Genomic DNA, 14,210 nt, shown 5'->3' with positions numbered 1-14,210 from the left:
ACTCAGCACAAACAAATTTACTCTGTTGAACTGTATCACAGTATCATTAATTCAAAAAATACAGCAGGAAAGCAGGCACTATTTGTTCTATGTATATGTTTATTTATTTAACACTTATTAAATACCTACAATGAACCAGGAATATTTTGTTTTGAAAAATTCAAAGCCATAAAATATGGCCCCAGGTGAGAGGTTACCAAAAGCAGCAGGAAAAGTCGTAAGTGCTTACTCCCCAAATTCTGCTTTGCAGCTGGGCTAAGGAGCAAAATTCCCAGAACCAAGGGATACCCCAAGATGGTAACACCCCTGCCAATGACCAAGAGAAGGAAGGAGAGCAGCCTGGAAGGGCAGGAGGAGGTGGGACGAGGCTGAGCCCCTGGCCTCACCTAGTGCATTAAGGCACGGGAGTACATCCAGGGCTTATGGGATCTCTCCCCTGGCCCTCCAGTTTAGTTGTAAACCCCCGACTTCCTTTCCTTCTCCAGTTAAAAACTGGAAAACAAACAAAATTCATCGATTGGGATGCATATTTATTGTCCCAATTATTTTACTTATTAACTCAAATCTAAAATTAAAGTCAACATATTATGTGGTTTTCTTCACCCTTCATTAATGACCAACAAAACCTCTCCATTCAAAAACTACACTAAGACAATGTGTTCCTAAATAGCCAACCAGTCATAATTGTAGGGCATTAAACCACCTTGCAGACAAATTACAGTCACTATGATTTATCAATAGGTACTGTTCTTGTTTTGTGTTTTGTTTTTCCTTTTGGCAAACTTAGAACAAACCAGAGGACAAAACTTAAGTCTTCATCATCATGTAGAAAAATAAAACCAACCTAAGATATCTATCTATATGGTTAAGTGATTCATACTGCAAAAAGTAAAACTAAAGTCTACACTTACAGCAACTTAAAAGTTTTGTGCAAGAAACATAGCCAATTAATACAGACTGATACTAATGAATATGGAAATTTTTCCTATACAGAGGTAGAGTCCAGTGCACAAGGCTAAAACAATATTCAACAGTCTGACGAAGACTTAGCCAGGTTGTATGCAATCCACTGTAAATTTCAGGTTATCAGATTATTGTACACACATACAATAAATAGACTATACAATCTTTTAAAGTAGTTTAATAAACTCCACAAAATAATAGCAGATGCATTGAAATATTTACATAATTCAATTTTCAAATCTCTCATCCAAATAAAAGGGATAAAAATAAGATTTCTGCTATAAAGTCAGCAGAACCTCTTTCCTGAAATGGAACACTAAAATAAGATATTTTACATGAGAGGAACGAATTTATTTCTAAGAGGTATTCATATTCAGCTAAGAAAATATGTCCCTTTTAAATTTATATAGATTAGGGAATATAAAATGATACTTTCTACATTTTTTAAGCTCTCTAGAGTTCTAAATTCAACTCTTATTGAAGAGTGAAGCTGATTTTGATACCCATTTAGAGTAAATCAACACAATTACATTGGGAAGGTAATTATTTCTCATATCTGCTTGCTTGCTTGCTTTTGAAAGTTTACACCAGAAATAGCTTGACCTTACTCTGGCCTAAGCAGCTATGATTCCATGTACTCCATATTCCACCGAAACCTGACAGCATTCTTGGTTTGGATTGTGACTCTCTTGAGTCCCTTCCATTTCCAAAGTAGGGTTCATTGAGAGCAGGCATATCAGGGATCAGGTTATGACTTTAAGGTACTCAACACAAACATAAGAGTCCAAAGTTTCCTTAAGTGCATCTAGAAGGAAAAAGAGACCATCTACTGGCATTTGCCTCAGACATGAAAAAGGAAAAAACTCAGAAACCTCAGTCACTGTGACCTAAGAAAATGAGCAAACACCCAAAGCACTGTATGTGCAAATGACTAGTGCCCAGACTTAATACCACATTTGCTCTGATGTTCTATCTTTAACCCTTTTATTTCACTTGATATAAAAGATTCTCACCTATAAGGAAATCAGGGCTAGTCAGAAAATGAAAAAGTACAGTCATAATTAACGAAGCATAAACCTTCACAGCTTGAATTTTGTGTAACTTCTCTAAGCACCCACAATGAAAATGCAAGTTGAGTTTTTATTCATTCTGTGAAAAATACCTCAGTAAATAGTAACGTTTTTCCTGTCAGTGATCTTCCCACTAGAACACCCACCCACCTTTTTTTTTAAGTTTTAGATTTTTAAAAAATTTTATACAAATAGACTAACTTTGATTTAAAGTAAACATATAAAAATTGAGAAGAATATTGCTTGCAACAACGGACATAAGTACAGAATGGCATGGCTAGGGAGTACACAGACATGTCCTATGCAATGACTTCCGGCAGATATCATGCTCCCTGGAAACACTAAAAGAAAAAAAACAAACACCACTCTCACCCTGAGGATACCCTTTGCTGCATATTGTTTCCTTCTGCTCACAAAGTCTGACTGATTTTTGTAACTACAACTTCAGGTGAGAGGGAAAAAAAAAAGGGAATGAAAAATAACAACAAAAAACAACTGCAAGAACATTGGAAGGCGCAAGCACCCATGTGATCTAGAATTTTCTTGGGGTGAGAAATGAGGAGGGAGAGGGATACTTTTGGTTCAGCATTACAGTCAAGTTAATTTGCCACTGTTGAAGAAAAACTATGTAAAGGTGTACAGAAACGTAACAAACACATCCCACTTGTGAGGAAGAAAGTTCAGAAGACAGCTCGCAAAAATAGTGCAGAGAGAAACAAACAGTACTATTTATTTGGATGTCTGTGCTGTGGTGGGTACAAACTATAATCTCTGCTCTGTGGGACCAGGACCAAAACCAAAACAGAGTAAAAACAAACAAAAATCCCCCAAATCCCCCAAAAGCAGCAAGAAGGAATGCAAGAAGTCTTACAGAACATACTGATCCAACAGGGTAATGAACGTGGCACTCCTGTCTTTAATGCACATCCAACTCTGCTATCTATCGTGCAGTTTCCGTCTACTCATCTACTGACCAGATGGGGGACTCAGAAATGGCCAAGCCACTCAACCATTTTCCCTGCCTCTACACGACTTTCCTGTCCCTTCATTTCCTCCTCCGGGATACAGTCTTTCCTCCAGAGGGAGTGCTGTTAATGACGACGAGGAAAAGCATGGCCCAGCATTTCCAGAACACTGATCTTGCGTCCCTCGAAGCCTTGCTGTGTTGTGGCACACAGCACAGAGGTGGTCATGAAGGCAGCCTGATGGCACTATGAATTAAAAAGAAAAGGAGAGGAAAAAACAAAACAGAACCACCCCGCTTGTGTCTTTTCTCAAGCTAAAGGAGAAACTGAGGGATGGCACAGCCTCCAGTGGGGACACTGTATTAGGAGATGATGGCTGGGGACCACCGAGGCAGAGTCAGGTTGTCAGCACTTGCTGACCGCTTCCTTATGGATCTTCTCAGGTCCTTGTACTTGTCCTCACAGAGGCGAGAGATAGCCTGGGGGCAAGAGAGACAGTGCAGATCAGAGTTGGACCAGCCTGGACCTTAGCAGCTCCTCCGCAGCCGGAGGATCTGTGAGGCACTGCGCTTAGTGTCTCTGCAAACATCATCCAATGGGGGAGGCTGCTCAATACAGCCATCTGACTCTGTTCTGCCTCATCTTTTTTACTTGCCTTTAACATACTAACTGACTTATTTATTGTGCTTTTTGTTTGCTGTCTTTTCCTTGGAGGTAAACTCCAAAAGGGCATGTTTGTTCATGGTGTTCCCTGGTGTTGGTTAGCCCTGAGTTACATGGGTGTTGAATGGATGTGTAAGCTCCAACTGAAATGTGTACACGGCAGAGCATGAACACAAAAGGGTATGTTCCAAGTGCCTGGAAGCACAGAGGAATTACCAATTCATCAATTCTACTTTGAGGGGATACTTGTGGCCAAGGACGGCATCAGAACCAGGTTTCAAGGGCTTTTCCTAGAAGAAGAGAGAAGTAAGAGCATCCTCAACAGGGACAGGAGACCCCAGCCACATGGTGCTGATGTGGGGAGGGCCAGGCTCAAGTCTATGAGAGGACAGCAAGGGATGGAGAGAGCAGGCTGGCCAGGGCCAGGCTGAGAAGACCATCCAAGGTACTGGCTTGACTTAGCCTTTATTCCTCAGGTAGCACAAACCTGCCCCTGATTTTAGGAGAACATTATAAAACTCCAAACTGCATTTTAGAAAAGCCAGCTTCCCTGGTAGCATAGAAAATGGTTTGGAAGAGATAAACAGGAATCAAGGACATCTTTGTCCAAATGAGAAATGAACTAGAACAGGCTATCCCAAATTGAAGATTCCTCCTCCCAAACATGCTGTACACATAACACAGAGAAAAATCAGATTCCTAAGGGGCATTAGAGCTGTTCATTGCTTAGAGTAAATTCTTACTTAAATTTCCTAAGATTATCATCTGTTTTTCTCAGTTTACAAACAGTGAATCTGAATGCAATATCATACAATCAAAATGTCAAAAAGTCATTTGGCAGCAGATCTGAAAAGGTACAGAACTTCAGATTCTGGCAGCTTCTACTATGTCTTATTTCTTCTTGACTAACAGTATGCTAGGATCTGAAAAATTCACACATCCCTACCCTTTACAAAGGATCTCAAAGGGGCATCAACTGTTCTTCCTGAGACTGATTCTGTCCAGCCCTTAACAGGCTTTCCTAAGAAGAGCAGCCTGGTCAGGACATGAGAGGCTTTTCAGCCCTGGTGAATCCCTTTAGCCTAGCAGCAGAGTCCCCTTTCTTTGCATTTAGATAAACCTGTGGATGGCAGTTACCAGCTCCCCCACAGGCCAGTCTTTGTTCTCAGGTGGGCTGACCTGGGGCACTAGATGCTCTCCATCAGAGAATACACACTGCTTTCCTGTAGAGCTCAGCTATTGCAGGAGCGCCAGACTCCTCTCCTCAGCAGTGAAGAAGCACACAGAGCCCACAGTGACACGCTAAAGGCACTGGGGCCTACAGTACAGCTGAGGTACAGACCCATGGTCACCCGGAAACCTTGATTCTATTTCATGTATTTGCCTGTCATCATCTGAACATAGGCCCTGGAACAAATCCTTCAGAGGGAGGGTTTTCCAGATTTCCTTTTTCTAAAAAAACTATTTTGAGGCCTCAAATCTGTGAGTCTACTGCCTCTGCCTTCCAAGTGCTGGAACCACAGGCATGTGCCCACACACCAGACTCCTCAGTTTTCCTCTTAAACAGATGACAAAAAACTAAATGGGCATTTTCATCCAATGGCTGGGACAAGCAAGGCATAATGACTCACTTCTATAAACCTTTCTGATATTTATTTTAGCATCAGTGCTAGCCATTCAGTCTTTTCCATTATTTTGCTAAATTTTTCCTTGGGGTTAAAATATTACTTACTTTTCCAAATGTTTGCTTTCTTAAGCCTGTAATCTCTAACAACTTTCTTCTCCCACCTCTCGGCTTTGTTTTGCACATGACAATTATAGTTAGAAGAGCATGCTGCAAGGAGACAGCATTTCACTTTATATGGACACTGGAGTGGGCAGCACAAGGAACTCTTGAGTGCACTAAGTTAGGGATATCACTGTACCATCCACCACTTTGGTCAAAGGCACTATGAATGAGGCCAGAATGCTGCAGAGAGATTAAATTCCACAGGAAAAGAGACTAGGCTGTAGCAGGCTATCTCTAGAGAAGGGGTCTCCAGCAGTCCTTTTTATCATACTGACTGTCTAACAGTCAGATAGGAAGAGCTTGCCGAAAACATGAAGGTGAGCTACACACATGCTGTCTTCAGACACAACAGTCACACAGGTGAATGATGGCTCTAATATAGACCAAGACCAATGAGGCTGGCCCCAGCTTCAACAAATTATAGGAGAATAATTAAAGAAAGAAAAAAAGCAGAATCAATTTTTTTTTTTTTGGATTCCCAATTGTTAAATCATCTGGTAGGTTTTCTATAAAACTGCAAGCTGGAAATACTTCTTATAAATAAGCACAAGGGTTCTAAACAACATTTAATTTCAAAACAGAAATAATGCATATTAAGTGAAAACTATTATTAAGGTTACTGAAAATATTAAATTATACAAATACAATCAACTGAGTTAAATGGCTGGAAGCACATCTGGGGGCCTGTCCCTATGTGACAGTGTACTGGAGAGACTGTCACTGTAGTCACACACATCTATGGCAATGGGATGAAGCACCTGCACCCATGCCTGCACCCTGATGTCCTAAACCATCTCACCTCCAGCTTGTGGGCCCGCTCCCTGCTCAGGGGCTCCAAGGGAAAGCTCAGGTTGTTTGCTTCTGCCAAAGAGCGAAGATCAAAATAATATTTGGCGTAGACACTGGAAGGGACGTTGATGTTGAACTGGAGCAATTCAAGGAACTGTCGCTCTAGCTCATTCCTGCAAAGCAAAAGATGCACACACTTAGCTGCCCCACCAAGCTGCTGGAAAAACAACTTCAGAAACCTGCAGCCTCCAGGGGGAAAGAGATTGAATTAACTGCCTGGGTGGACACCAGAGAGGCAGTTTAGCCACCACATTGGTATTAAAAGCCAAACCCACTTGAGCCCAGAAGGATGAAGCCTGATTAACTGACATGCTCACCAGGGAGTACTTCAGGGCCATGCATTTCACTGAGACCTGACACAAATACCAACCACCTGCACTTTGGTCTGGCCTGCGTCTTGCATGGTGGGACAGAAGTAGTCCAGCTGTCCACTGTAACCAGAGAAAAGGCCTGGCATTTGTAGACCTAGAAGACTGTGCTTTCTCAATGGTCCTTTCCTGTCTCCTGGGAGAAAGAACTGGGGAAAGTGTTAAGGAAGAAGCCGGAGGGGGAGTGGTCAATTCTAGCTTCAATCCAAACTGGGGAGTTCAGAGTTCCCAGGCTTGGGCATTCAGTCTCCTGGAGGGCTTGTTAAGAGGCTGAGGGGCACCACCCTCAGACTCTGACTCAGGACATCTGGGGATTCACATGTTGAACAGGTGATTGATGGTGCTAAGGATGCTGGTCCAGGCCCACACTCAAACCAGTCAACTTGGGAGACTCAGGTGAGTGTCAAGATGGATCTTGATCCATCTTACCAAACCATTCATCATTCTGCTGAAAATCAATGGCAATAAACCAGAAAAAAATTTTAAATGTGTACTTTGAGAACCTGTTATGTGGGCTCTTTCAAATTGTTGTGTTAATACCTGGAGCAGGGCAGTGACAGAACTGTTTCTCCAGGCATGGCCCTGGGCCATCAGTTTCAGCACCAACTCACCCAGAAAGTACCCAGTATTGCCCAGTCCATAGCAAACCACCTGTCACCTATTTTTGTCCTTTATTATACCACAGTTGTAATTGTTGGCTTCATTTGGTCTCTGATTTTACAAGCCTGGCCCAATTTTACAGAGAAGAGCTGAAGCAAGGAGAGGTACCTGTGGAGTTCAGGAAGCGATGAACAAAGTAAGGCACCTCCAGCAGAGGGGCCCACTCAAACCTCCACATTCCAGTGTACCCCAGCACAGGAGGGTGGGATGTCTCAACCCCACTCTCCATGCGGGAAGCTGAATACTGGCAAGCATGATATTTGTGCCAGGCCTCTGCACTTGAGCTGTTCTTTATGACTGCACAGAACATGCACTGACTCCTCAGACCTGGAATACCGTAGCACTCTCCTTCCCATCGCCTCATCTGTCAATCACCTTGCCCAGTGTCTGAGGATGAGGAAATTATGCCCCAGCTTCATGCTGCTGAGGAGGACAGGGGCATGAAGGAGGTGGGGCAGGAAGGCTAGGATCTGAGCAAGAGTGGTGGCTTCAGGTATACAGAAGCTACTGGGTAAATGAGAACTATGAAACCAGCAAGCTGCTGAGCAAGGCCTTGTTGAAGCCACACCTGGGTCTTTTAATTAGATAAACAGTGCATCTTGCTGTTTCTGCACAGCTTAGTGAAAGGAGATGACTGCTTTGAATGCATATATTGTGTTAAATTTTACATTTTTAAGGAATTTAAAGTTATTTGGGAGGACTTATTTATTTTTAACTTTAAATGACTTTTATTCATGTTTCTCTTGAATGGGATTTAATGAGATCACCCTGTGAAATACTAGAACCACATAAAATTTTAGTTGAGTCAAGAGTGTTAAAAACATGGCTAAGATCAGAAGTGCCAAAATAAATGGGCTCCAAGGAGCAGTCCTGGTGATTTGTGGTAGTGGCCTGTGGATAGATTGTCACCTGGTGGCTAAGAGGCATCACTGCAGAGCTTTGTCTCCCAATACTAAGGAAGAAAACCTCATTTTAATATTTTGAGAGAACTAGTCTGATAAACCTATCCAAAATGGTAATGGGGGCAACCAACCACTCCAGTTGCAAACACACATTATGAGTAAAAGAGGAAGATATTTTTGAACAAGATGGCATTTTCCCAGGGTTCCTTGGAAAAAAGATCAACCTTTGTATAGACTTGTGTTTCATGAATGTTTCTGATTAAGCTTTGGGGGAAATAGGAATTTTAGAGCTGTTTGTGTTTTCATATTAAGGCAGGATTTATAAAATAGAAACATTTTCCAAAATTTAAATTTCCAAATGACAGCACATCTTCAAGAGAAATCTGACAGCTTGCTATATGATAAATTAACAGAAAAATGTCAGTGATAGAACAGGCTTGATGGGTTTACTGCTCTCATTTGGGTAATTATGAGAAAACAGTTCTGGTATTAAACATTTATGAGAGACACATTCTAGTCAATAATTTCAGAAATAACTGTTGTCTACCAAAAAATGAAATCAGGACCTTAATGAGATACTTGTACAGCTATGTTCATAGCAGCATTACACTAGTCCAAGTAGAAGCAATGTTCACAGCCCATTGACAAATGAATGCAAAACAAATGAGGTGTGTACACACCATGAAACAGTATTCAGCCTTAGAAAGGAAAACATGACATATGCCATACATGGAGGAACCTTGAGGACTAGATGAAATAAGCAGTCCCAAGAAGATAAATCCTGCATGATTCTACTTGTATGAGGTACCTAGAGCAGCAAATTTACAGAAAGAAAGTAGGACATGATTTCCAGAGGCTAGGGAAGGGAAGAAAGGAGTTGTAACAACAGAGTTTCAGTACAGGCAAATGAAAATGTTTTGGAGATGGGCAGTGGTGACAGTTATACAACAGTGTGAATATACTTATACCACTGAACCGCATATTAAAGATGGTTAATTTTGTTATGGATATTTGACCCCAAACAAAAACAAACACTAGACATCAGGTGTGGAAGGAAGGACTGAGGCTCTCACTCTCTGCTATCATCTGCTATTTACCACTCAGACAAATCACCTGGCCTTTGCTCATATGGGATTCCTCTATCTACATATGAAAATTGCCCTTATAGGACTATTGCAAAGAAAATCAATACAGACCAATTCCAAAGTGTAATTTTTGAAGAGCTTTTAAGGATGCCTACAAAACTTGGCACAACCAAACTTCAATGCCCTTTCCCATGTATAGCAATTGTCATTTGCTGCCTCAAAGCTGATCTGGGAATGTGGTCACCACTTAACTGCTCTGAGAGGAGAAAGATTAAGTGAAGAAACTATAAAAGAGGAATTAAATCTTGACATTGAAGACTTGGAAAATCTCAAATTTTCCAATCTCAGCCTATCTGTATTGGCAAAACTGAGAAAATGTTTTCTGAGAGAACACTAAGGATATGGATAGACAGCATTTGCTGACAAGATCATAGGTGTGAGTCATGGATCTGGCTGGTCACCTCAGCAGAAATGCTGCCAATTGAACTGAAGGGCACAGGTGGTTTTGTTTTTTAAAAACATGCTTTAAAATTATTCCAGTCATGGACTGGGAGTGTCTCGCAAGTGGTAGGGCATCTGCTTAGTTAGTACAAGGTCCTGAATTCAAACCTTAGGACCACCAAAACAAACAAACCAAAAACTATTCCAGGCTCTACTTATTCCCCAGTTCTAAGCTACTTTCACAGTTTTTACATGTTTGTTATAGCAGCATCCACTTCCCACTACTAAAATTTGTATTAGTTTGCTAGGGCTATTACAAAATACTACAACTAGGTGGCCTAAGCAACAGAAATTTATTTTCTCATAGTTCTGGAGGCTGGAAGAAGATACCAAGAACAAGGTATCTTTTGGGACCTCTGTCCTTGGCTGGCAGATGGCCACCTTCTCTGTGTCTTCACATGGACATCCCTCTGCTTGTGTTGTCTGTGACCCAACCTCCTCTTATGAGGACGCTGTGCATATTTGATTAGGGCCAACCCTAATTACCCGATTTTAATTTAATGTCTTCTTTAAAAATATATGTCCAAATAGGGTTACATTCTGCAGTACTTGAGGTTAGGCCTTCAACATTCTGAGGAGATGTAATTCAGCTGAACATGTAGTAGGTATTATAGGGCTCAAGTGGGGCACAGTTTTGAGGATGGGATATGCATTTGCTTATAGTAGAAATAGTGCTTCAAGCATGCTGGGGAAAACGGCAGAATTGGAGGATTGATTTCTAGATCTGTAACATTGATTTTTTTCTCTCCTAAGACTGACCTGCCAGAGAACACATCCAAGGAGGAAGGTTATCCTGTCGGCTTCTTTCCTAGTCACTTTTCTCCTGCTTTGGGAGGAAAAGGCAGGTCACTCCCCATCCTTATTAAGGTTCCTTGTCCAAAGGAGCTAAGCAAAAAGCCTATCTAAACATTTGGTATTGAGAAGGCAAATACTAATGATTGGTTAACTACTTTATGGTTTCCATTTTTGCTTCAACAAGCCAAAGGAGTGACTGGTGGACTCATTTAAAAAACTTTTATTAACAGGTAACTATATGATTTTAGCATATAATTGAGAAAGCATTAAAAGTCTTCAGTGATGGATTATAACAAAATATGCAGTTTCATCTACTTATCAGAACACATTTTCTCAGCTCTTATGTTACAGAAGAAAAACGCTCAACTTTTGTTTCATTCTGTTACTAGGTAACAACTGTATATGAAAATATGAAGCAATGGGAGAAAAATCTGCTACACCACTCTCATTAAGAGACCTATTTCTCACAATGTTTTACTTTTTATATTTAATTTTTCATATTGAAGTTTGTAATATATTTATACTCTTTTTTTTTAAGACAGAGTCTCATGGATAGCCCAGGCTGATCTGGAATTCTCAATTCTCTTGCTTCAGCCTCCTTAAGTACTGGGATTACAGGGGTATACAACAATGTCCAGCTCTTTGTACTATTTTGATCAATTGTTCGCTAGTAACTCAGACCTGAAGGTGTTTTTAATAAGTTAGAACATTATAGTTCAGAAGAATATGACACTATAGTTTTAATCTATAGGTACATTTTTGAAGAATAAATTAATGTGGGAGGAAACTGGAAGAGTTCAAAGAGAAAAAAAGGAACAATATAAAATGTTCAGCCCTAAGAAAATGGGATAATGGAGGGTGTCACATTGCTACTGTCAGTCTCCAATGCATACTTTTAACTTGAAAATAGTATGGTTTTAAATATACTGCAAATGACATCCTTTGCAATTACCCAAACTTATGATGAAAAAATTTTATTATCACTTTAAAAACACAGTAGCAATGCAAAAATTTTCAAAATTCTTTCAGGGACAGACAAGCCAAAATGCACGAAGACCTTTGTTGTTATGGTTACCCAGTTTGCCCTTTTGCTCCTCCAAATAGATATGGATGCAGGATTGCTCTGAACACTTTTGTACAACCAAGAATCCTAACGACAGGGTACAAGAGCATTCTTTTGGCTCATATCCCCTAATAAAAGAGACCATTCTGTTTCTATTTTTTGGAGGAGAAAACATGTACATTCCCAAATACCCAGATATGCAATTATTTGATCAGTTTTTCTTACATACACTGGGTTTTCAGTACACTACATATACCACAGACTAAACAGTATACTAAGAGTAGATCACGTGGCTCTCGAAACAAATGGTAGAGTTACCACACAAGAGTCTGAGGAGGCAAGGACTCAGTCTGGTAAGTTCGGACCTGGCCTGAGGCAGGCCTTCAACCTCCAGAGCTGGGCAGGCACAGGAAGTCCTAGCTCTGCTCACCAGAGCTGTATTTTTTCTGGTAATCTGTTTCCCAGTCCAGAGGATGGCAAAAGAATAGGGCATCACCCTAGAGTTTCTTCAGGAAGACTTTATACAGCCTCATTTTTCTTTTCTATTTGAGACAGGTCTCACCATTGATCTCAGGGTGGCTTCAAACTTGTGATCCTTCTGCCTCAGCCTCCCAAATGCTGGGCGCTACATGTGGGTCACCAGGCCTGACTATAGCCCTATCTTTCAAGAACAAAATGCTCCCTGTATGTGTTTTTCCTCTGCTCAGCCACAGACATTTGAGTCATTCATCAAATGCTGTACAATTTGATAAGACTCAGTCAGTGATTTGCGTAATGATGAGGCAGCCTGGCCACCAATGGTTTTCAAGATAAGGACAAAAACCAGATTAAAAAAAAGTAACGATCTTCTTTGGATAAAATATGGAAAAAACCTTTTGCATGAATACTGAGTATTGTAAAACTCACCATGGTGCTAGTCCTCCCAAAATACTGAGTGAAGAACCAGCTTCAGCCAGGTGCCAATAGCTCATACTATAATCCTAGCTACTTGAGGCCGAGATAGGGAGGTTCGCAGTTCCAGGCCAGCCCAGACAAAAAGTTCATCTTAACGAAAAGCTGGGCATGGAGGCGGGCACCTGTCATCTCAGCTATGTGGGAGGCTAAGATTGGGAGGATCATGGCTCTAGGTCAGCCTGGGCCAAAAGCAAGACCCCACCTCAAAAATATCCAGAAATAAAAGGGCTGGAGGTGTGGCTCACAGTGTAGAATACTTGCCTAACAAGTGCGAAGCCCTGACTTCAAACCCTAGTCCCACCAAAAAAACAAAAAGGCAAGTATTAAAAATATCATTATCGAAAGAATTCTTTTTTTTTTTTTTCCTTTTGCAGTACTGGGGATTGAACTCAGGTCTGACACACACAAGGCAAGCATTCTACCACTGAGCAATGTCCCCAGCCCCAAAACAATTCTTGGTATTAAAGTTTAATTTTAGCTGAGTCAATTTTGGCCAAATTTTCTAACTTCTTTGTGTAGAAAAGGACTTGACTTTCAAGAAAAACTTGTCATATTTTATTTAATATTAGATAAGGGAAACAATTTTAACTTTAATTGCTTAGAAGAGAAGAGGTATTAGCCAAGTGACCTAAGTATCCTGCTTAGCTTCCCAGTGCCTCAATTTCATCTGTAAAATGGGAATAAATATGTAACTATGAGAAATGAACATAAGTTCTTTGGGGGCTAGGAAGTGCTAACATTTAAATAGTTGCCATGATTATTATCACTGTTCTTTTATTGTTGCTATTTTAAGTATTCCTAGTAGTTAGTTCTTCCTACCTTGATAATTTAAACCTTCAGTGTAGCTGGAATTCTAAAGTTAAAAATGAATATTTAAGGCACTTAGGTACAGCATGGGGACTAGTACACATCATTTCCATTGCTTTGTCATCTGACCACTAGAGCATTTACTAGGATTAGGAAGATTCCCCACTTGGCTATTTTGTTGGAGCATTATTAACCTTCTAGGCCTGGGTTTCCAGATCTGTACAGTGACAACAATAAGGACACACACTGCACAGTTGCTGAGAGAATAGAACTGATACGTGCATGGAATGCAATGTGTAAACTACTCACAAACACTTTCTCAGAGTTTGCTTTCATTTTGTTGTTTTGAGGTGCCGGCATGGGCCTCTCACATGCTGTGTAAACACTCTACCGCCAAGCCACATTCTCAGCCTTTCAGAAGGATTTCCACTGATCCTAAGTTTACACCAAAGTTCATCCTTGCTGGCCTTTAGGCAAATTAAGCTGGTAGACTGAGGATAAGACATAGGGTCATCTCTTCCCAGTCACCTTTAGTACTGTTCACTCTTCATTTCTCCCTGTTCTTTTGCCTCAATGCTTCTATGGTATCTTTAATTTATATCTCATTTCCTTTTGGACACAGCTGAGAAATAAATCACAAAAATATTTGAGAAATAAGTCTAACCTCAGCAGGTCTTTGCTTCTGACTTTAAGTGGACACGACGCTTGTGCTGGGGCCCTCTGTGTGCTCTTACAGAGTTTGAGCACCACTGCCCACACCAAGTCACTGGTCACAT

At 40.8% G+C, this 14,210-nt stretch overlaps 1 protein-coding gene across 14 annotated transcripts in view; it reads right to left on the bottom strand.

The window, feature by feature from the left end:
• LOC109700328 (cyclin-Y) overlaps positions 1-14,210 on the bottom strand; it is a 666,198-nt gene that overhangs the window by 434,019 nt on the left and 217,969 nt on the right. Inside the window, exons 9-10 of one of the 14 annotated variants that reach the window (XM_074056412.1) lie at positions 6,250-6,412; positions 1,126-3,477 (exon numbers count right to left, since the gene is read on the bottom strand). The exons of the other annotated variants lie outside the window; for them this stretch is intronic. Coding sequence (XP_073912513.1) covers positions 3,361-3,477; positions 6,250-6,412 — 280 coding nt within the window. The 3' untranslated portion in view covers positions 1,126-3,360. Of the gene's footprint in view, positions 1-1,125; positions 3,478-6,249; positions 6,413-14,210 lie in introns of those variants that run through there. 14 annotated transcript variants of the gene reach the window in all.

Source organism: Castor canadensis, chromosome 15, assembly GCF_047511655.1.
Source record: "Castor canadensis chromosome 15, mCasCan1.hap1v2, whole genome shotgun sequence".
Taxonomy (NCBI): Eukaryota; Metazoa; Chordata; class Mammalia; order Rodentia; family Castoridae; genus Castor; species Castor canadensis.
This window is presented reverse-complemented; position numbering and strand designations above follow the sequence as displayed.